The sequence below is a fragment of the Pistacia vera genome, unplaced genomic scaffold (genome assembly GCF_008641045.1).
Source record: "Pistacia vera cultivar Batoury unplaced genomic scaffold, PisVer_v2 Contig29, whole genome shotgun sequence".
NCBI lineage: Eukaryota > Viridiplantae > Streptophyta > Magnoliopsida > Sapindales > Anacardiaceae > Pistacia > Pistacia vera.
This window is the reverse complement of record NW_022196101.1, coordinates 334,926-357,363: the sequence shown is the minus strand read 5'-3', so window position 1 is coordinate 357,363 and position 22,438 is coordinate 334,926. Positions and strand designations below refer to the sequence as shown.

Here is a 22,438-nt window from a genome sequence, read left to right as displayed (position 1 = left end):
CCCACAACTAAATGACACACATGTCACTTTACCAAAATTTTAGCCGTTAAATCCAGATTTGCAGGTGATTTAAGATTTCGCAACCTCACCGTATACGTAAACTCCTTCCCAAACACACTCTACTTCAATTCGTAACCTTCATTTTATCGTTTTCTTAAAGCCTAAATTAGCTGCCAACAAGTAAAAAATATTTTAAATTTAACAATCATCACTATTTTAAATTTAAGGTAATTTATTTCTAAGGTAATTAATTGTGTCTAAACCCATATTAGAGTCTATCTAAATTTCAAGGTCATAATCTTTCAAGCTTAATGGATTATGGTAATGTATACATAAGGTATGTATCTCTCTTGTGACTCAAAGACAAGACCCTTTGGATACAGTTAACTCTAGTGGCTAAGGGTCTGCTTAGAGTTTTTTTTTTTACTGGTTTTGGGGGGTTTTTAATTAAACTGGTTTTGAAGTGTTTAAAACCATTATTTGTCAGATTTTTAATGGGCTGGTTTTGACTGATTTTAAAACCCTAAAAAACTAGTGTATTATTTTTGAGGGATTTATAAACACCCCAATCAGGTGTTTGGCTAGTTTAACAATTTTATCCCAAAAAATCCTTTCCATTAATAATCCTTTGCTGCACACAAATCTCTTGCTGCTGTTGCTTTCTCTCTCTAACGAAGTGAGTGAATGGTTTTAACAACAATATTGGTTTTGTTGTTTTTCATTATCTTTGTATATTAGTGCAATGGTGGTGATTCAGGAAAAAAGCTTGTCTGTTTACATCAGCCCTGTGGGTACGCTATCTGGGTACGCTATCTATACTTTCCTTCTTTGAATTTCTTCTTTTTCTGTTCTTAACAGATCACCACTTACCTATCAGTTCCTTTTTCGGATTTCTGTGTGATCAGAGTCATAGCTTTATGGATGTTTTCGTACAAAATGTGGATGAAAGGCAGCACGAGGGGTAAGAGATTACTTTTCTCAGTTTGCTGAACTGGTTGTGGTTATATGTTTGTGAATTTTTTTTATTTTTACTCCTAGATTGATGTCACATCTATGATTGCAGGCCTTTGGAGAATCACGTTCAAATTTGAAACAAATTGCCCAAACGAAGACCATAAGAGAAGTCACAGTGGAAGGTCTGAAACTAGAGCCACTGTCTGACCAGGTTGCTGGATTTCACCTTTTTTGTGCTCTTTGTTCTGTTTTTGCAATCACTTTTTGGGTATGAGTTTAATTAAAGTTGTTTGATACCTCAAGCATTCTGTTTTTGACTGTTTTAACTTTATGTACATATATGTAAATTTATCATTTAAAAAAACTGTTAAAATTGTTGGAAAATAAACTCTCAAACACAGGTCGGATGTTTTAAAAACCGCTACTAAAAATCCCTCAAAATCGTTACGGTGATTTATCCTCAAAACCGTTATGATGGTTTACCCTTATAACCGCTACTATGAAATTTTCAAACAAACCCTAAAAGGTTCGCCCAGAGAGATAATTTAAGGTAATTTTATAAGTGGGTATTGTCAATTAAATTGAATTGAATATTTCTGTCTGGTCAACTGCCAAAGAGAAAATGAAATGGCTACCGTGAATCACGAGTAAGAAAAGTCCACCCAGTAGCTGTATTGTATTAATAGAGTTGAAACATTATACATGTTATTAATATTATACTCCGAATACTATACATTTTTAATTCTCGGGTCATGTTAACATACCATAATATATTTTTCACAAAACATCGAATATTATATATTTAATTTCAGCATCTATATAATATGTATCATAAATTTATAATATTGATTAATCTAACTTTATTTTAATTATTTTACAGATTAATGTATTCATGCATTCGTCCTAATATTAAATATAACCTTTTCATTTTTTTTTTTTTCTTTCTGTTTTTTAGTCTGACCATAACATTTCAATCAAATTATCAATTTTTTTTATTATCTACAAAATTTAATTATATTTCAAGGACACGTGACGGTCCAAACTTAAGCGAGTTAACATTTGTTCCTTCAGTTAGGTCCAGTAGAATCTGATAGTAACACTTAGATCCTTATAAGATCAGAGGAAGCTTTGGAGAAGTTGGCCTTGGGAGGCTGAATGTGGCTCGGCTTAACATGTGTCACAACTCTAGGGAGTGGCATCGTGATGTGATTAGGAAATCAAGAGGTTGAATGATGAAAAGGTTTTGTGTTGCTGTGATGATTGATACTGAAGGTAGTCAGATTCATGTGGTTGACCATGTGCTCCTTTCTCTGTCAAAGCTAGGTATTTAACAAGAATCCCACTTCTAGGTTTGGATTAATTTAGATGGGGCAGGGGCATCAGAATGGTTCAATTGGGTGTCAGTCTTTCTTTTATGTTGGTTTACATTTGTTATTTTGATGAAGATAGTAATTTTGACGGTTCTTATTTGGGCAACAGGTGATCAATATGGTTATTTACTGCTCAAAAGTTTGAGGGATCTCTTCCTTTTACAGTTGCAAGCAAAGTATGAAGGCTTCTCTGAAGGTATTAAAGCATTACTATTGTCAAGAATCAATTTGTTTAATGAAAATGGAATCTTTTGTACTTTATGTCCATCTAAATAAATTTCATGTTGTGCAGGCATTGAAGTGGGTGATGGCTTGTTATTGATGGGAGAATGGCAAGCTTTGAGGTGATTGAAAAACTTGGGAATGATTTGCGTTGTAAGTCACAGATCCTGGTCTTTTCCTACCTCGAGCAAATTTAGCTTCTGGAGAGATGGGAAGCTGGTGAGAGAAATTATGGGCTCCCTACCTGTCAAAAAAGGTGGATTTCATATGCCCTTTATTTGAATTTTTGTATATAAACTCTAGTCAAATGTTTTGCATCGGCTCTTACTCTACAGTACCATCTAAGTGAGGTTAATTGAAAATATCCAGCTGGTGTATTTTGTTAGGCCTGCTGAACCTATTAACTAATAAGTTCCTACCTTAATTAAAGTATCTCATATAAGTTCTCTTGAATTAATTGGAATTCTAAGTTCTGAAAAATGTGGACAAATTTTACTTTTTTTATTAATACTCAAAAGACTGATTTTCCGTTAGAAAACTGATCTGTGCTGCTATGATGATTTAACTAGAGATATTACTGCTGCATTGCAGGTGATGATAACATAATATAATACTTCTTATGATACTGTGATACCAACAATTAAAGGTTCCTTTCAGGTCGCAGGATTGGGCAGACTCGAGTTTGGAATTTCCGAAGGAGTTGATTTTGTGGCCATGTCATTTGTAAGTGATGCTGATTCTATCAGGCATTTGAAAGATTACTCTCTTTCGAAATCGACAAAGTAAGCAGTATACATCCTTACTAGTATAGGAATTTAAGACCTGCTTCTTGAATATTCCCATAATACTCTATTTGGTAGAAAAAATTATATACCAAAGATCCTATAATGTTTGCATGTACTTGTCAGCTTCTATCTTTATATTTTTTCAAGTCCATCTAATGAAAGCCAAAATTAGAAAATTCTCACTCTGCAACATGCATTAGAAGTTTAAACAGAAACAATTTTCAGATTCATATTCATTTTTTCTCCATAAACTATCATACCAACCTAAATTTGCTGACATTATTATCTCGACAATCTCATCCTATAAGATTCCATTGCTTATTTTTTTTCTTTCAATAATACTTGATCTTATCATTATTAAACAAATCATTTCTTTTTGCCTTTCAACTGGAAGAAATTATTGTGTCTGAACTAAAATTTCTGCAATAAGTAGAATGCTGGATACAAATGACATTAGCTCTAGGTATCTTTCAATTGAACTGTAAAGGAAAAAACTTGGTCATTTCAGATCCATAAAGTACTGGCAAAGATTGAAAACCTGGAGTCTGTGCTGAAATTGGAGAAATTGTAGAGGCTTCTGATGATATGGTGGCTCGAGGCGACCTGGAGTTGAAATTCCACTTGAGCAGATTCCAACAGTCCAAGAAGAAATTACCCATGTATGCAGCAGCTAAACAAGCCATGATTGTAGCTTCTCAACTTCTTGAGTCATGGTTGAATATCCAACTCCAACACGTGCTGAGGTAGTTCTTTCACAATTGATGATATGTTAATGTTATTCTGTTGTTTAGGCATTGTGTATTAGGCAGAGAATGTTTTTGTATAATAGTATTTTCTTTGCATGAATAGGTTGCAGATGTTTTCCGAAGCAGTTAGACAATATGCTGATGCCTTGATGTTGTCTGGAGAGTCAGCAATTGGCCATATGGACAGAAGGCTATTTCTGTCTTGCAAATGACTAGCAGCCAATGGAACTGTGGAGTCGTGAGGAAAACCGACAAGTGCTCCTCAGCGTCAATTAGAGTATCACTACCAGATCGCATCCTGAGCAGATCTGCAGTTGCAGTTGAAATGGGTACTACTACTTTTCCTCACTGTTCCATCATCCTTCAGTACTTGATTAAACACATTATCTGCAATCTCACTATCAAGCATATTATTACTATCTTGTCAAAAATAAATAAATAAATAAATTGTCAATGAGTCTATGAGGAAGTGTTTTCAGCCACCATGCATTCATTGTCAATAACTGGGATTATTATAAATATAAAGTGTGATTTTATAGTAAAAGGATATAATACTAATCACTAATGTACATCACTTCTTGGTCCATGGAAACAAGATGAAACCTGGACCAATGAAATAACAATATTCTCACGGATAACACTGGAGAAGGCATGAATTAGCAGTTTGAGTCGCATTTAGTAATTGATGTTCAATTTTGTGATGTAATTACATTGTTTTGCAGAGTTCACATACAAATATAAGCACCATCGTTTCACTTGTCTTAATTAAGATTTTTATTTTTCGTAATATATGTATTGAGTACCCATTTGAGACTCTTAGCACATACTCCCACAAATAATTGGGCTTTTTTTTTTTTTTTCTTTTTTGCAGCTAAAAATCTTGGTGTAGATGCCATCTTTGTGTACACAAAACACGGGCATATGGCATCTCTCTTGTCTTGTAACCGTCCACACCCTCCCATATTTGCTTCCATAATGATGACAGCACCCGGATGGCTCTGAATTTGCAATGGGAGTCATTCCCCTCCTTGTTGACCTATCAGATGACATGGAAGCTAATGTATCAAAAACCATAGATCTCATGAAATCGAAGGGGATGGTAATACAGGGTGATTCTGTTTTGGTGGTGTCAGATTTAATTCCAGCTTATGTTACTTCAACAGCATTCCAATCTATCCAAGTGAAGACCATGTTTATGAGAATTTTATCTCTAAGTATCGTTTAATCAAGCTGTAGAGAGAAGAAGGCAAGTTCTATGAAAAGACAAAGCAAATTTCCAATCTGTGAGAATGTGTAATGTGCATTATGTTTAGATCTATCAATTTACATCTTATGAAAGTAGAATTGTAGAATGTTGGACGTGCCTAAACAGCCAAATGAATCTTGAAAGTTTGAATTTGGTGTATGAGCCCACAACTAAATGACACATGCCACTTTTGTTACCAAAATTAGCCGTATAAATCCAGATTTTGCAGGTGATTTAAGATTTCGCAACCTCACCGTATACGTAAACTCCTTCCTCAAACACACTCTACTTCAATGTAACCTTCATTTTATCGTTTTCTTAAAGCCAAATTAGCTGCCAAACAAGTAAAAAATATTTTAAATTTAAACAATCATCACATATTAAATTTAAGGTAATTTATTTTCTAGGTAATTAATGTTCTAAACCCTTAGAGTCTCTAAATTCAAGGTCATAAAATACTTTACAAGCTTAATGGATTATGGTAATGTATACATAGGTATGTATCTCTCTTGTGACCAAAACAAGCCCTTTGGTACTAGTTAACTCTAGTGGTAGTACTGCTTGAAGTTTTTTTTTTTATGGTTTTGGGGTTTTTAATTAACTGGTTTTGAGGTGTTTAAAACCATATTTGCCAGATTTTTAATGGGTTGGTTTTGACTGATTTTAAAACCCTAAAAACGTGTAGTATATTTTTGAGGGTTTATAAACACCCCAAATCGGGTGTTTGGCTAGTTTAACAATTTTATCCCAAAAAATCCTTTTCCATTAATAATCCTTTCTGACACAAATCTCTTGCTGTTGTTTCTCTCTCTAACGAAGTGAGTGAATGGTTTTAACCAAATATTGGTTTTGTTGTTTTTCATTATTCTTTGTATATTAGTGCAATGGTGGTGATTCAGAGAAAAAAGCTTGTCTTTACATCAGCCCTGATGGGTACGCTATCTATACTTTCCTTCTTTGTAATTTCTTCTTTTTCTGTTCTTACAGATCACCACTTACCTATCAGTTCCTTTTTCGGAATCTGTGTGATCAGAGTCGTAGCTTTATGGATGGTTTTTCGTACAAAATGTGGATGAAAGGCAGCAAAGGGTAAGAAGATTCGTTGTCTTTTAAAAATTATTATTCAAAGTTAGAAATAAATTTGGAGCTTAAAAAACAGCCCTCTAAAAAAATAAACTTGAATGTGAAATAAACAATATTTGATTAAATTAATTAAGTAATTTAACAATAATAATAAAAACAGGAGAGAATCCAAATGGCAATATCAGAAGATCCCAAAATATTCAAATTTTCGAAAAAGCTTCACTTAACCATGCTTACACTTGACTCAAGAGTTCATGTGAATACTTTCTCATAAGAGTAATATTGTTACATTTATACTATTCTTTTATATCATATTCATTATATCATGATGTGACATATGTCATAACCACATAAATTTTTAATTAAATGTAGCATTACTCTTTTCATAATATTTAATTTTTAAATTATTATGAATTAATGTCAAATTTTTCTGTTACAATAACTTATATTAATAATATACCAACATCATAGTAATAACATTCTATTTAAAAGTACCCATCAATACAATTAAACATTTTACTGTATTTCAAACTTAAAAATTAAATTCTTCATAAAATTTATTTTTCGATCAAGGAAAGAGATAAAAGAATTCTTAATAATTTCCTAAACAAAACAAATCAAATGAAGTAAAAATAAAAGAGATGTAATTAATAAAACATGCAAGTGGAATTCTATTTCATTTTTCAAAATTTCATCACCGTCACATGTTCACAACAACCCCTTTACAGCAGTACCAATTAAAACAAAGCAGAAAATGACAACAGAGACAGCTAAAAGAACCAAACACAGCATAGCCGTAGGGACAGCTAAAACAGGGAAATTTATATAGTCCCTGAGGTTTAGAATGAGTACAATTTAAGCTTAAAAGAATTTTTAGTAACGTTTTATTCCTTATCAGTAACATTTTACTATTTTAGTCGCTCGCATCGATGATTCGACGGGGATTAAATTGGCAAATTGCTACTAATAGGGACAAAAAGGTACAAATAATACTATACTTACAAAGATTTTCATACAAAGTGAGTTGACAAAATATAAATGGAAGAGTAAAACAAAAAGTCAAACTCATTAAATTCACTCTTCCATTCATTTTTTGTCACATCACTTTATATAGAAATCTTTATAAAATTTCTTTGTAAATGTAGTATTACTCAAGCTTGTTATTATCCTAAATAAGCTAAACCCAGTACTGGGACGACTACCATTGCCATCAATACCGCCCTTTCTTACCTAAACTTTTCTTCGAATTATTTAATGCTCTAAACCTTAGGACCTTCTCCAAGCATTAAACACCACATTGGTGTATCCTTCAAACCAAATTTTTGCACAATTTTATTATTACATCTCTGATCTATTACACCAAATATTATATTGAAAAGAATACTTCTTAGAATATTCTTCGTTTTTTTATTTCTATTAATTTTTAATAATTAATTTATTTCACTAATTATTTATATATATTAATTAAATATTAAGAATAATATATTTTAGGGTTATATTTTCTTTTAATTTGAGTGTTAATTTATTTTGAGTTATTGAAGTGTAATATTTGCATTGTAAATGAAGTTTTGTTTTCAAATTTTCATCATTTTTTGAATTATAAAATTACTATAAATATTAATATAATTAATAATTAAATAAAAAATAAGGATATAAATGTAATAAAATTTAATTTAATGGCTAAAATGTAAGGTTTATTTTGAAAAAGAAAAAAAAATTATATTGAAAAATGAAAAAATTATTTGGTATTTTGGTGTGGATGAATAGTGTCACATCACACCAAATTTAGTGTGACACTATTCATCAATAACAATTTAGTATTACTTTTAGAATTAAGTTGGAGTAATATTTAAACAACACCATTTTTATTTTTTACACTAATTTAGTGTCCCATTAAAGATGCCCTAGCCCATTGTTAGAAAACTTGCTACAACAAGCCACCCTCTTCTAGTTTCTATTTGTTTATTTTTTTATTTTTATTTTTAATTAAAAGTCACCCACCACCTGTGCTGGTAGTGGTACAACAGCCCTGGTGAGTCTAGTCTTTGCTTAAAACAAAGTTCCAGGATCCTTGACGGAGTTTGCCACGAAAAATTCATCGTTATTATCATCTGCCTTACACTTTTTGATTATTTCTACTCTCAAAATTTGATCTTTCATGATATATTTGCTAAAAAAGACCCACCTTCCTTAGACTCTTTAATGGCTGTTGCAAGTGATTCAATTCTTTCACGTACTCTACTCAAAATTACTCCCAGTTTCAGTTTCAAGACTCAGATTTCTGCCACCCCAGTTTATCTTGCAAGAGGGTTTTCTTGCAATGGGAGAAATCTCAAGTTCAAGTGTGAGATCAAGGCTGAAGTTCAAGCAGGGGTAGTGTTACAAGAGAAGAGTTTGCAGGGTTTGAGTTTGGGGTTTGATGTGGTGTCAGAGGGGGAACTGAGAGAGAAGGGGTTCATGGGGATGAGGAAGACGAAGATGGTGTGTACAATTGGGCCTGCATGCTGTTCAGAGGAAGCTTTGGAGAAGTTGGCCTTCGGAGGCATGAATGTGGCTCGGCTTAACATGTGTCACAACTCTAGGGAGTGGCATCGTGATGTGATTAGGAAGATCAAGAGGTTGAATGATGAAAAGGGGTTTTGTGTTGCTGTGATGATTGATACTGAAGGTAGTCAGATTCATGTGGTTGACCATGGTGCTCCTTTCTCTGTCAAAGCTGAGGTATTTAACAAGAATCCCACTTCTAGGTTTGGATTAATTTAGATGGGGCAGGGGCATCAGAATGGTTCAATTGGGTATCAGTCTTTCTTTTTATGTTGGTTTACATTTGTTATTTTGATGAAGATATAGTAATTTTGACGGTTCTTATTTGGGCAACAGGTGGATTCAATATGGTTATTTACTGCTCAAAAGTTTGAGGGATCTCTTCCTTTTACAGTGCAAGCAAAGTATGAAGGCTTCTCTGAAGGTAATTAAAGCATTACTAATTGTGTCAAGAATCAATTTGTTTAAATGAAAATGGGAAATCTTTTGTAACTTTATGGTCCATCTAAATTAAATTTCATGTTTGGCAGGCATTGAAGTGGGTGATGAGCTTGTTATTGATGGAGGAATGGCAAGCTTTGAGGTGATTGAAAAACTTGGGAATGATTTGCGTTGTAAGTGCACAGATCCTGGTCTTTTCCTACCTCGAGCAAAATTTAGCTTCTGGAGAGATGGGAAGCTGGTGGAGAGAAATTATGGGCTCCCTACTCTGTCAAAAAAGGTGGATTTCATATGCCTCTTTATTTGAATTTTTGTATATAGACTCTAGTCAAATGTTATTTGCATCGGCATTCTTACTCTACAGTACCATCTAAGTGATGTTATATTGAAAATATCCAGCTGGTGTATTTTTGTTAGGCCTGCTGAACCATATTAACTAATACAGTTCCTACCTTATATTAAAGTATCTCATATAATGTTCTCTTGAATTAATTGGAATTCTAAGTTCTGAAAAAATGTGGACAAATTTTAATCTTTTTTTATTAAATACTCAAAAGACTGATTTTCCGTTAGAAAACTGATCTGTGCTGCTATGATGATTAGTAACTATAGATGATATTACTGCTGCATTGCAGGTGATGATAACATAATATAATACTTCTTATGATACTGTGATACCAACAATTAAAAGGTTTCCTTTCATGTCGCAGGATTGGGCAGACATCGAGTTTGGAATTTCCGAAGGAGTTGATTTTGTGGCCATGTCATTTGTAAGTGATGCTGATTCTATCAGGCATTTGAAGAATTATCTCTCTTCGAAATCGACAAAGTAAGCAAGTATACATCCTTACTAGTATAGGAAATTTAAGACCTGCTTCTTGAATTATTCCCATAATACTCTAATTTGGTAGAAAAAAATTATCTATACCAAAATGATCCTATAATGTTTGCATGTACTTGTCAGCTTCTATCTTTATATTTTTTCAAGTCCATCTGAATGAAGCCAAAATTAGAAAATTCTCACTCTGCAACATGCATTAGAAGTTTAGAACAGAAACAATTTTCAGATTCATATTCATTTTTTTCCATAAACTATCATACCAATCCTAATATTTGCTGACATTATTATCTCGACAATCTCATCCTATAAGAATTCCATTGTCTTATTTTTTTCTTTTCAATAATACTTGATCTTATCATTATTATAACAAAATCATTTCTTTTTGCCTTTCAACTGGAAGAAATTATTGTGTCCTGAACTAAAATTTCTGCAATAAGTAGAATGCTGGATACAAATGACATTAGCTCTAGGTATCTTTCGGAATTTGAACTGTAAAGGAAAAAACTTGGTCATTTCAGATCCATAAAAGTACTGGCAAAGATTGAAAACCTGGAGTCTGTGCTGAAATTGGAAGAAATTGTAGAGGCTTCTGATGGAATAATGGTGGCTCGAGGCGACCTTGGAGTTGAAATTCCACTTGAGCAGATTCCAACAGTCCAAGAAGAAATTACCCATGTATGCAGGCAGCTAAACAAGCCAGTGATTGTAGCTTCTCAACTTCTTGAGTCAATGGTTGAATATCCAACTCCAACACGTGCTGAGGTAGTTCTTTCACAATTGATGATATGTTAATGTTATTCTGTTGTTTAGGCATTGTGTATTAGGCAGAGAATGTTTTTGTATAATAGTATTTTCTTTGCATGAATAGGTTGCAGATGTTTCCGAAGCAGTTAGACAATATGCTGATGCCTTGATGTTGTCTGGAGAGTCAGCAATTGGACCATATGGACAGAAGGCTATTTCTGTCTTGCAAATGACTAGCAGCCGAATGGAACTGTGGAGTCGTGAGGAAAACCGACAAAGTGCTCTCAACCAGCGTCAATTAGGAGTATCACTACCAGATCGCATCACTGAGCAGATCTGCAGTTGTGCAGTTGAAATGGGTACTACTACTTTTCCTCACTGTTCCATCATCCTTCAGTACTTTGATTAAACACATTATCTGCAATCTCACTATCAAGCATATTAGTACTATCTTGTCAAAAAATAAATAAATAAATAAATTGTCAATGAGTCTATGAGGAAGTGTTTTCAGCGCACCATGCATTCATTGTCAATAACTGGGATTATTATAAATATAAAGTGTGATTTATATGGTAAAAAGGATATAATACTAGATCACTAATGTACATCACTTCTTGGTCCAATGGAAACAAGATGAAACCTGGACCAATGAAATAACAATATTCTCACGAGATAACACTGGATGAAGGCATGAAATTAGCAGTTTGAGTCGCATTTAGTAATTGATGTTCAATTTTGTGATGTAATTACATTGTTTATGCAGATGTTCACATACAAATATAAGCACCATCTGTTTCACTTGTCTTAATTAAGATTTTTATTTTTCGTAATATATGTAATTGAGTACCCATTTTGAGACTCTTAGCACATACTCCCTCACAAATAATTTGGGCTTTTTTTTTTTTTTTTTTCTTTTTCTGCAGCTAAAAATCTTGGTGTAGATGCCATCTTTGTGTACACAAAACACGGGCATATGGCATCTCTCTTGTCTTGTAACCGTCCACACCCTCCCATATTTGCTTTCACTAATGATGACAGCACCCGGATGGCTCTGAATTTGCAATGGGGAGTCATTCCCCTCCTTGTTGACCTATCAGATGACATGGAAGCTAATGTATCAAAAACCATAGATCTCATGAAATCGAAGGGGATGGTAATACAGGGTGATTCTGTTTTGGTGGTGTCAGATTTAATTCCAGCTTATGTTACTTCAACAGCATTCCAATCTATCCAAGTGAAGACCATTGTTTAATGAGATATTTTATCTTCTAAGTATCGTTTTAATCAAGCTGTAGAGAGAAGAAGGCAAGTTCTATGAAAAGACAAAGCAAATTTCCAATCTGTGAGAATGTGTAATGTGCATTATGTTTAGATGCTATCAATTTACATCTTATGAAAGTAGAATTGTAGAATGTTGGACGTGCCTAAACAGCCAAAATGAATCTTGAAAGTTTGAATTTGGTGTATGAGCCCACAACTAAATGACACACATGTCACTTTTGTTACCAAAATTTTAGCCGTATAAATCCAGATTTTGCAGGTGATTTAAGATTTCGCAACCTCACCGTATACGTAAACTCCTTCCTCAAACACACTCTACTTCAATTCGTAACCTTCATTTTATCGTTTTCTTAAAGCCTAAATTAGCTGCCAAACAAGTAAAAAATATTTTAAATTTAAACAATCATCACATATTTTAAATTTAAGGTAATTTATTTTCTAAGGTAATTAATTGTGTCTAAACCCATATTAGAGTCTATCTAAATTTCAAGGTCATAAAATACTTTACAAGCTTAATGGATTATGGTAATTGTATACATAAGGTATGTATCTCTCTTGTGACTCAAAGACAAGACCCTTTGGATACAGTTAACTCTAGTGGCTAAGGGTCTGCTTAGGAGTTTTTTTTTTTTACTGGTTTTGGGGGGTTTTTAATTAAACTGGTTTTGAAGTGTTTAAAAACCATTATTTGTCAGATTTTTAATGGGCTGGTTTTGACTGATTTTAAAACCCTAAAAAACTAGTGTAGTATATTTTTGAGGGATTTATAAAACACCCCAAATCAGGGTGTTTTGGCTAGTTTAACAATTTTATCCCAAAAAATCCCTTTCCATTAATAATCCTTTTGCTGCACACAAATCTCTTGCTGCTGTTGCTTTCTCTCTCTAACGAAGTGAGTGAATGGTTTTAACAACAATATTGGTTTTGTTGTTTTTCATTATTCTTTGTATATTAGTGCAATGGTGGTGATTCAGAGGAAAAAAGCTTGTCTGTTTACATCAGCCCTGATGGGTACGCTATCTGGGTACGCTATCTATACTTTCCTTCTTTGTAATTTCTTCTTTTTCTGTTCTTAACAGATCACCACTTACCTATCAGTTCCTTTTTCGGAATTTCTGTGTGATCAGAGTCATAGCTTTATGGATGTGTTTTCGTACAAAATGTGGATGGAAAGGCAGCACGAGGGTAAGAGATTCTTTTTCTCAGTTTGCTGAACTGGTTGTGGTTATATGTTTGTGAATTTTTTTTATTTTTACTCCTAGATTGATGTCACATCTATGATTGCAGGCCTTTGGAGAATCACGTTCAAGTTTGAAACAAATTGCCCAAACGAAGACCATAAGAGAAGTCACAGTGGAAGGTCTGAAACTAGAGCCACTGTCTGACCAGGTTGCTGGATTTCACCTTTTTTGTGCTCTTTGTTCTGTTTTTGCAATCACTTTTTGGGTATGAGTTTAATTAAAATTGTTCAAGCATTCTGTTTTTGGCTGTTTTAATTTTATGGGCATATATATAAATTTATTATTTAAAAAAACTGTTAAAATCGTTGGAAAATAAACTCTCAAACACAGGTTGGATGTTTTAAAAACCGCTACTAAAAATCCCTCAAAATCGCTACGATGATTTACCCTCAAAACCGATAGTTTACCTTATAACCGCTACCATAAAATTCCCAAACAAACCCTAAAAGGTTCGCCCAGAGAGAAAATTTAAGGTAATTTTATAAGTGGGTATTGTCGATTAAATTGAATTGAATATTTCTGTCTGGTCAACTGCCAAAGAGAAAATGAAATGGGCACCGTGAATCACGAGGCGGAAAAGTCCACCCAGTAGCTGTATTGTATTAATAGAGTTGAAACACTCTACATGTTATTAATATTATACTCCGAATACTATACATTTTTAATTCTCGGGTCATGTTAACATACCATAATATATTTTTCACAAAATATAGAATATTATATATTTAATTTCAGCATCTATATAATATGTATCATACATTTATAATATTGATTAATCTAACTTTATTTTAATTATTTTACAGATTAATGTATTCATGCATTCGTCCTAATATTAAATATAACCTTTTCATTTTTTTTTTCTTTCTGTTTTTTAGTCTGACCATAACATTTCAATCAAATTATCAATTTTTTTTATTATCTACAAAATTTAATTATATTTCAAGGACACGTGACGGTCCAAACCTAAGCGAGTTAACATTTGTTCCTTCAGTTAGGTCCAGTAGAATCTGATAGTAACACTTAGATCCTTATAAGATAGCAGCTTTAAATTTTTTTTCTTGTCTAAAATATCCCTATTATTATTATTATTATATATATATATATATAGTAAACCCGATAATTGTCTCTCCCACGACTCGAAGACAAGACCCCATGAATAATTCCAATGGTTAAAAGGTTTGTCATCCGACTGTAAGGAGAGAAAATATCTCTATTATTTTCTTATGCAAATGAAATTCAAAATTAATAAAATTATAAAAAAATTAACAGCTACTAACTGTGAATTTTGTTATAAATTTAGGACAGTTCCATTAGTTAAAAGAAAATAAAAATTAACAGGCTGAGGGTATTTTAGATAGTTAAAAAAAAAAATCAAAAACCAGAAACCTGAAACCTGACAAGAACTAAATATCAGTATCTAGTGGACTTTTTGTTATTTGGGCCATACCTCAGGGACGAATATGATTTAACTCAAACTTAAACAGTTAAACTCACTCAACGAGTGACGCCACCATTCTTCTGATTCTGTCCAACCGCAAACTTCAAGCCACAAACCTCCCACGTCATCTTCGGCGCACTTTACTCATTTCTACTATCCAAAACTAACGTACGCCGACCTGTGACACTAGGAAACAATCACCCACCTCTCGCCACCTCTAGAACAAAAATATAAAAGCTTCACTATCACAGCTGAATTATTCCTTTCTGTTTTCCTAAAATAAAAATTTTTAATTTTCTGAGTATGAAAATCTGCTCTAATTGATGCGAGAAAGCAACGAAAACAACTAAGAAATGGCCGCCGCTTCTCTGCAGATTGTGAAATCCACTTTGCTAACTCCCGTTTCGGTTCCTCACTCTAATTTCCCCGGAAAATCGGATTCTTTCGGGAAAGTGGCGCTCCGTTTTAGAAGTTATAAACGGTCGAATAGCTCCGCCGGCAGGAATTTTAGGGTTTGTTGTGCTGTTCAAGACCGCGATAATAATCAAACCAACGGCAAGTCGTTTCTTATTCATTTTATTTGAGTTTTTAATTTTTCGTAATTGATGTTTATATTTTTCATTTATAATTATAATTTGTTTCTGTTAAGGCAGAATTGTTATAATATTTAAAACAAGATTGAAACTTCGTAGTTTGTTTCCCATTTTTTTTTTTTTTTTTTTTTTTTTGTTATTATTAAAAGCATATAAATTGTTGCAGTTGATATTAAGTGTTTGTAAGTATAAGCATATGCAGGATCGGATTGTGGATTTTGGAAGTATTTAAATAATATTTGGTCTTTTTGACGTGAAAAAAAATAAGAAATTTGGTTTTGTAGCTAGTGGAATATTGGATTTAGCATTTATTAAGTTATCAATTTTTTAAAATACTTGGTGCTTAGTTAGTGATTTGTAAATAGAGTCAGAGTAGAACAAATTGATTTAGGAGGCAAACACCATGTGGCAATGCATGAGAAATCATAAAGGGGAATTTAGTACTTATTTTTTGAATTAGGTGGTATATGATTGATTGGCCCAGTCGTTTGATTTTTATAGCTCACGTTATTTTAGACACATCTAATGTGCAAGTCTCGGAGCACCTTTTGTATGCTTGTGTTGGTTTATATTGATTATAGGATGACCTTTTTGAGCTGTTGAGGCTTAGAATTTTATGTTTTCTGCCTATGCTATAGTAGTATTCTCTGAAATTTTATCAGTTGTCCATATGCAACTATTTTTTTTGCCTCATAGAATATGTTTTCCAGGTGAAGAGCCTCCAGAGTCATTATTTATGAAGGAACTAAAGAGAAGGGGCATGACTCCAACTTCATTGCTTGAGGACACAAAGAGGACAGATTATGGATTGGATGGTGAGACGAAATTGAGGGAAGAAGAAAGAAGTTTCTCAAAAAGAAATGCAGTCTCAGCTAAATTAGATAAAAGTCTATCTAATCAAAGGGAGCGCTCCATGGCATTGAATAGTGAAGGCCTTGAGGTTGACATTCTTTTTCCTTATTTATTGATTTATGTAGAAATTTTTAAATTTATGCTTCCTGGTAAACTGCCTTAGAACTAAGTCATTATTTCCTTGTATATATTTCAAACACATGAAACTCCAAAAGATTCAGCCATGTCTGTTTGCGTTAAAAAAATCCATTTTTTATTTTACTACTTTGGTGAAATGATTGTTGATTTTTTGTTCTTTATTTCTTTTTCTCCTCTAATGATTGCTAATTTAGAATTTCACACTGAAAATTTCTTCCTAAACAGAATTCCAGAAGGATAACATGGAAATTTATTTTAAAATGAATAATGTTTTATTTCAGAGAAATATTTGTTCTAGAAACTCATATTTTTCATTTTTCTGCTAATTATTTGTAGACACTACAATGATGTGCAGCATGAAATGTTTGAAACCCTTTTGATTTCTAGGGTCAAGCTGCCCAACTCATTTTTATCTCTAGTCACATTATAGGAAACGGTTGAAGAAAATTTGATCCTATGAAAAGTCAAATATTTGCTTAGAGGATTGAGAAACAGGGGAGGTTAATGACTATCTATAACATTTTTACCTGATTGGCCTTTGAACATTGGTCTCCCTGTTATATATAATATAGTCTATAAAGGACATTATTTAGACGATGGTTTGTCTCCTTGCATACTCTAACTATGACATTTGAGCCTCTAATAAAGAAAAACATGAAACTTTAGGCAACTTGTCACTAAGAATTACTTTTCTGTTTATAATCCTTATGGACTTTTTTCCCTACTGAATTGTAAAGGTACTCTAATTGGTTTGTTTCATATGTTTCCATTGCATAAGTTGGGTCTCGAGCAGTATTGCTATTGGAATTTTGTGTTTGAATTCATCTAAACTAGTTGCATGATACCTTTTGGAGCACAAGAAACATACGTGTTTCCCTGGAAGTTCATTTACAAATTTCACTTGTCTAGATTTAGTAACACATTATTGTAAAGAGAAAAGGAACAAATTTTCATCTCCTGTTAAAGTAAGGTAAATTACATGGCAAGGCTTCTGTAAAGTTTCCTGCAATTTGTTTTTTGCGGAGCTGTTGTTTGTGCTGGCCATTGTTTGTTAGTTTAATACTTATATTTTATGTTCATATAAATCTGTATTCATTTCAATCTCATTAAATTTCAATGGTCCTTGTTCAAGAAGCCTATTGCTTGTGATCAAAATGGTGATGTTTTTTTCCGTATAAAATTAGTACCAAAGTTTGTCTTTACCTTATTTCTTATAAAAATAAAAAAATAGTTATAGTGGAAATTTAACCCTGTTAGTTTTGTTGGCTTCTGTATGCATGATATGGGTGCATTTAAGAGAAAATGGACTTACATTACTATATTTTTCAGGGGTTGATTCCACGAGCTAAACTCCTTCTAACACTTGGGGGAACATTTTTCTTGGGATTTTGGCCATTGATCCTTATAACTGTGGCATCTTTTTCTGCCCTCTATTTGGTAAGCTCTCTTTCTTGTTCTAACACAATAGATCTATTTTATATTAACATGCGGTTGCTTATTATATTATGGATCAATTTTTTATGATCAATGCCAAATTTTTCTAGGTGTTGCCTAATTTTAATAATTATAGTCATACATGTTATTTGGCTATTTGAAACCTACAGCTACCTGGTGAGTGGAAGAATAATCAGGGTTTATTTGAAATTTGAAAGGTTGAATTTCATTTAGGATGTGGTTTTTGTTATCATGTAGTGTAATTTGGATTTTGTTTTGTTTAAAATACGTGTGAGCAATTTGTCGAAGGCATTTCACATTTTATGTTGGCAAGATGCTTGAGAGAAGTTTCTGAAGTGAACCCATTTGCAGTTGTCTGAACAAGAATAAAACGAGTTTGAAAACCAAGTGAAATCTCAGGCCAAAATTGATTATTAGTCATATTATCATAATCGTTGTCACGGGGAATATCCTTTGACAATGTTAAGATTTTTAATATGAATTGTATGCATGACAACATCTTTAAGAAGTTTTTGGAGTGAATAAACATGATTTGGTTATTTTGTGTTGAAAAGATAGATATTGACTGATTCACTCTTTCGTTTTGGCAGTATTTTGGGCCAACCTTTGTTCATGATGGAAGTCAGACCCCTATTTCACCACCACAGTATGTTGATCCGTATGCGCTATTGGAAGATGAAAGGATATCACAAATCGCTCCTCGTGTAAATTGAAGGACCAAATGGGTTTTACCTACACTACATTCTTAAACTTTAATTATAGATATCTGTAGCATAATTTATTCGCTTTTGCTAATTCTTTCTGTGTAAATCTAAAAGTAAATAAGAACTTTTCTCAATTCTCGTCAAAGGTAAAGTTTGCATGCTTGGCTCCATTTCCCATGCTTGAAACATGTTATTATCCTTCTGGTAAATTTTTTTTTTTTTTTTTTTTCTATCACGGGGGGTGTCGGGTCTTGGAATTGTCGATCAAGTAAGAGTCCCAGTGGTTAGTTTAATTAGTGCTTGGAGGGACTTGAATTTAGGAATTCATGGAACCTCTTTTTACTCTTTTACCATTAAGTCATCCAATGATTATTTTGTTTTCTTTATGGTAAATTGGTAATTAGCCATTAGAGTTAGATTTAATTTTACTTTTATGTTTCCTTCGCGAAGTTAAACATAACTTAGAGGGTGCGTTTGGTTTAGGGAATATATGATTACTGGGAATATTGAATTATTGGAATGTTAGATTACCTTGAAGATTACTTGAAATTTTTAAGAAAATGTGTTTGGTTAATTGGAATAAATTAGTGAGTATGTTATTTAAATTGTCATCTTTTTAAATATTAATATAATATTAATTTTATTATTAATTTATGAATAATTTTTTTTAACCCCCAACATTTAAGATTTAGCTAAAACGTTTCCGCTTATATAAAACTTTAATTTATAACAAAATCACTCTCATCACCCGAAGTCATTGCCTGCCATCACTCGCCACTGTGGGAAGTCACTTGGAGTCGTCATGAGTAGCCTATCATAACTAGGAGGCTTCGATATGGCCCTTTTTTGCTATATTGATGGCTGAAAAGGCCATATTGGAGCAGATCTGATTATTAACGATCAGATTTCATTTAGATATGGTTGAAAAAGGCCATAGATCTCGTCGTTAACGGTCAGATCTGCTCCGATATGGCCTTTTCGACCAGAAATGGCTATATCGAAGCCTCTCAATGACGATGGGCTAGTCATAGCAAATCCAAGTGACTTCCGACAACTTCCCGCGACGGTTGGGTAATTTTATTTAAAAAGTTAATTAATTTGGATAAAATAGTAAAAGCTAATTTATGTAAATTAATTTTAAAATAAGGGTATTATTGTCCTAAAATTTTATTAATAAGGGATAAAATTGTAACAAAAATAAGATTACCTTGGTAATTTTACAATACCTGAGAAAATGAAGGTTATCAGATTATCTCCAATATTACTAACAGTAAGCACTATTGGTATTGGAAGATTATCGGAATCTTATATTACTTGACAACCAAACGTGGTAATCAAGTAATATATGATGACTTAACCTCAATAATCTCATATACCCCTAGCCAAACGCCCCCCAAAGTATTGAGACTCATAGTTTAACTAGACATGGGGTCCGCGCGTTACGTGGTTATGCTTATTCAATGTTTTTAAAATAGATTGTAAACAAATTTATTCTAATAAAATAAACTAATTAGATCAAGACATAATAATTGTTAAATTATACAAATTTTAAAGTAAATATAAATTGTATATATATGCAAAGTTGTGTTAAAATAAAATTAATAATTGTATCTATATAATTATTAATACCAATTATAGGAATATGTCATTAAATCATTCATCTAACTTGAGAAGATCACCTGAATATTATATGGTCTAATTATATTTTCAGGATCATCACCTTGTACAATTGATATTATTTTTGCAGACATATCTTTGATATTCGATGTTAGTATTTTGTAGTGAATCGTGTATGATATTTAATATCATCTGAATATTATCAAAATCAACTATTTAAACTTAAAATTTATATTGACCTTCCGCAATTTCTATAATTTATATTCATTTTCAAGTTGCATTGCATGGATATATTTATTATATTTTTTTTTTTTACATTATTATTGGTTTTTTTTTGTTTTAAATATATATTTTCTATATTGAAGTTCATTTTATATTGATCTGATAATTAAAAAATCAATAAATAAAATATTCACAAATTGAACTCAAAGTCTATATGACACGACCCGTCCCGAATTTTCTCATCCCGTAAGATCTGGGCACTCCCACAAGACTCAGATACTCGAGGCGTGTCATGTAGAAAAACCGTGAAACCTGTTAAAATACCTACTTTTTCTGAATAACATCATAGTATTTCCATTTCCAACATCCCAAAAACATACATCATCTTTCGTTTTACAAAAGAAAAGAGTTAGGGAAACTTGTGGTATCAGGTTTTCCACTATAATTATGGATTCCAGATTTCATTATCACCCAAAAATAATAATTTAATCCTTAGAAAAATAAAGGTAATACACATATACCCATTTAACAATTTAACAGCCAGATTTACCTTAATTCCCAGCATATTAAAACACCATTTAATCAATTATCCTAAAGGCATTCCAGCCGAAGTGCATGCAAGTGGATTTTACCCAGCCAACATCACATTTTAGTCAATCAACCGAGTGCAAACAGATGCAGCTAGCAAGCAAAATACACTCCATTTTAAACCTCAATTTAAACAACCAAACATACATCTCATCAATTGGATTTTTATTGAGCAAGTTATGGTCAATTTACTACTGACTATTTAGTGGAAACCAAAATGTGTGTGATGATAAAAGGAATGGTTCGACAGTGGAGCTACAGTTATCCAAATTAAGCATATTATATATAAAATTAAAGCTCTATCTGTCTAGTTTCTAAATATTAAAACCTCTCATCAATTGGAGTTTTATTAAATAAGTTATGGTCAATTTACTATTGATTATTCAGTGGAAACCTAAATGTGTGTGATAATAAAATGAAAGTTTACTAAAGCTACATGGTTCAGCATCAAACATCAATTGATATTTGTTAAATAAATGAAATTAGTTATTTAGGCAACAACCTCTTTTCATGATATATGTATGTAACATAAAAAGATATCAACAAAAAGAGATAGAACAATTACAATTAAAACTACATATCAATATTTATTTTCCTTTAAGGATAATAATAATGGTTTGGCATATTACAAATGGTTTACTAAAGATGCATGGTTCGGCAACAAACATCAATTGATATTTGTGATACAAATAAAATTTGTTATATTCAGCAACAACTTGTTTTTGATATATGTATATGTGATGACATGGCTTGCAATTGACACGTTGGAGTCAAAATGAGTCAAAGCAAGTAGTGTAATATAATTGCCTATGCGATGTCGTTTTGGTTGTTAAGCTTAAGTGCCCTATCGTGGCGCTTGATCCTCATTTCAATGTAACAAACTTCCCCTTCACATCTCATTTCTCTCTGGTCCTGTTTCAGCCCTAGGTCTCAATTATGGCAAAAGATTCTAGTGCATTATTCATCCAATGGTTTTCAGATCTTGTTGTACAACTAGTGATTGATCAACGGAGTCTATATGTGTATAAAATCAGACCGATATGTGTGAGAAGGCAGATGAGTGTGAGGTTTAATTGGGTGTGTTCTTTCCTGTAGTTGCTTGTTTAATATTCTCTGTAATATTGTTCTTATGATTAATGAAATACCCTAATGTGTGCCTTAAAGAGTGGATGTAGGCTGCTTAGCCGAACCACTATACATCCCTTTGTGTCAATTTCTATTTAGCTCTTTCCTGTTTTAATTCATCTCTAAATTGATTGCATATTAGATTGTATAAGTTGATTGTTGAGTTTGCTCATTCATTGCTTTGATTGAAATCAGCTTAGTTAATAAC

General features: G+C 32.5%; 2 protein-coding genes, 1 long non-coding RNA gene and 1 pseudogene across 3 annotated transcripts; all 4 read left to right on the top strand.

Annotated features, from left to right (window-relative positions):
• Positions 1-311: 311 nt before the first annotated feature.
• LOC116134588 lies at positions 312-5,302 on the top strand (annotated as a pseudogene).
• A 3,107-nt stretch (positions 5,303-8,409) lies between these two features.
• Positions 8,410-12,479, top strand: LOC116134620 (pyruvate kinase isozyme A, chloroplastic-like). The gene is made up of 7 exons (XM_031420299.1): positions 8,410-9,127; positions 9,287-9,374; positions 9,481-9,671; positions 10,102-10,220; positions 10,751-10,994; positions 11,101-11,335; positions 11,900-12,479. Exons 1-7 carry the CDS (start codon positions 8,609-8,611, stop codon positions 12,226-12,228), a joined length of 1,725 nt encoding a protein of 574 aa, XP_031276159.1. The 5' UTR covers positions 8,410-8,608; the 3' UTR covers positions 12,229-12,479.
• Positions 12,480-13,122: 643 nt separating this feature from the next.
• Positions 13,123-13,697, top strand: LOC116134561. Its single transcript, XR_004128767.1, has 3 exons — positions 13,123-13,268; positions 13,385-13,442; positions 13,545-13,697. It is a non-coding gene; the product is annotated as an uncharacterized LOC116134561 (long non-coding RNA).
• Positions 13,698-15,164: 1,467 nt separating this feature from the next.
• Positions 15,165-18,859, top strand: LOC116134614. Its single transcript, XM_031420294.1, has 4 exons — positions 15,165-15,491; positions 16,240-16,469; positions 17,849-17,956; positions 18,565-18,859. Exons 1-4 carry the CDS (start codon positions 15,290-15,292, stop codon positions 18,685-18,687), a joined length of 663 nt encoding a protein of 220 aa, XP_031276154.1. The 5' UTR covers positions 15,165-15,289; the 3' UTR covers positions 18,688-18,859.
• The last annotated feature ends 3,579 nt before the right edge of the window (positions 18,860-22,438 follow it).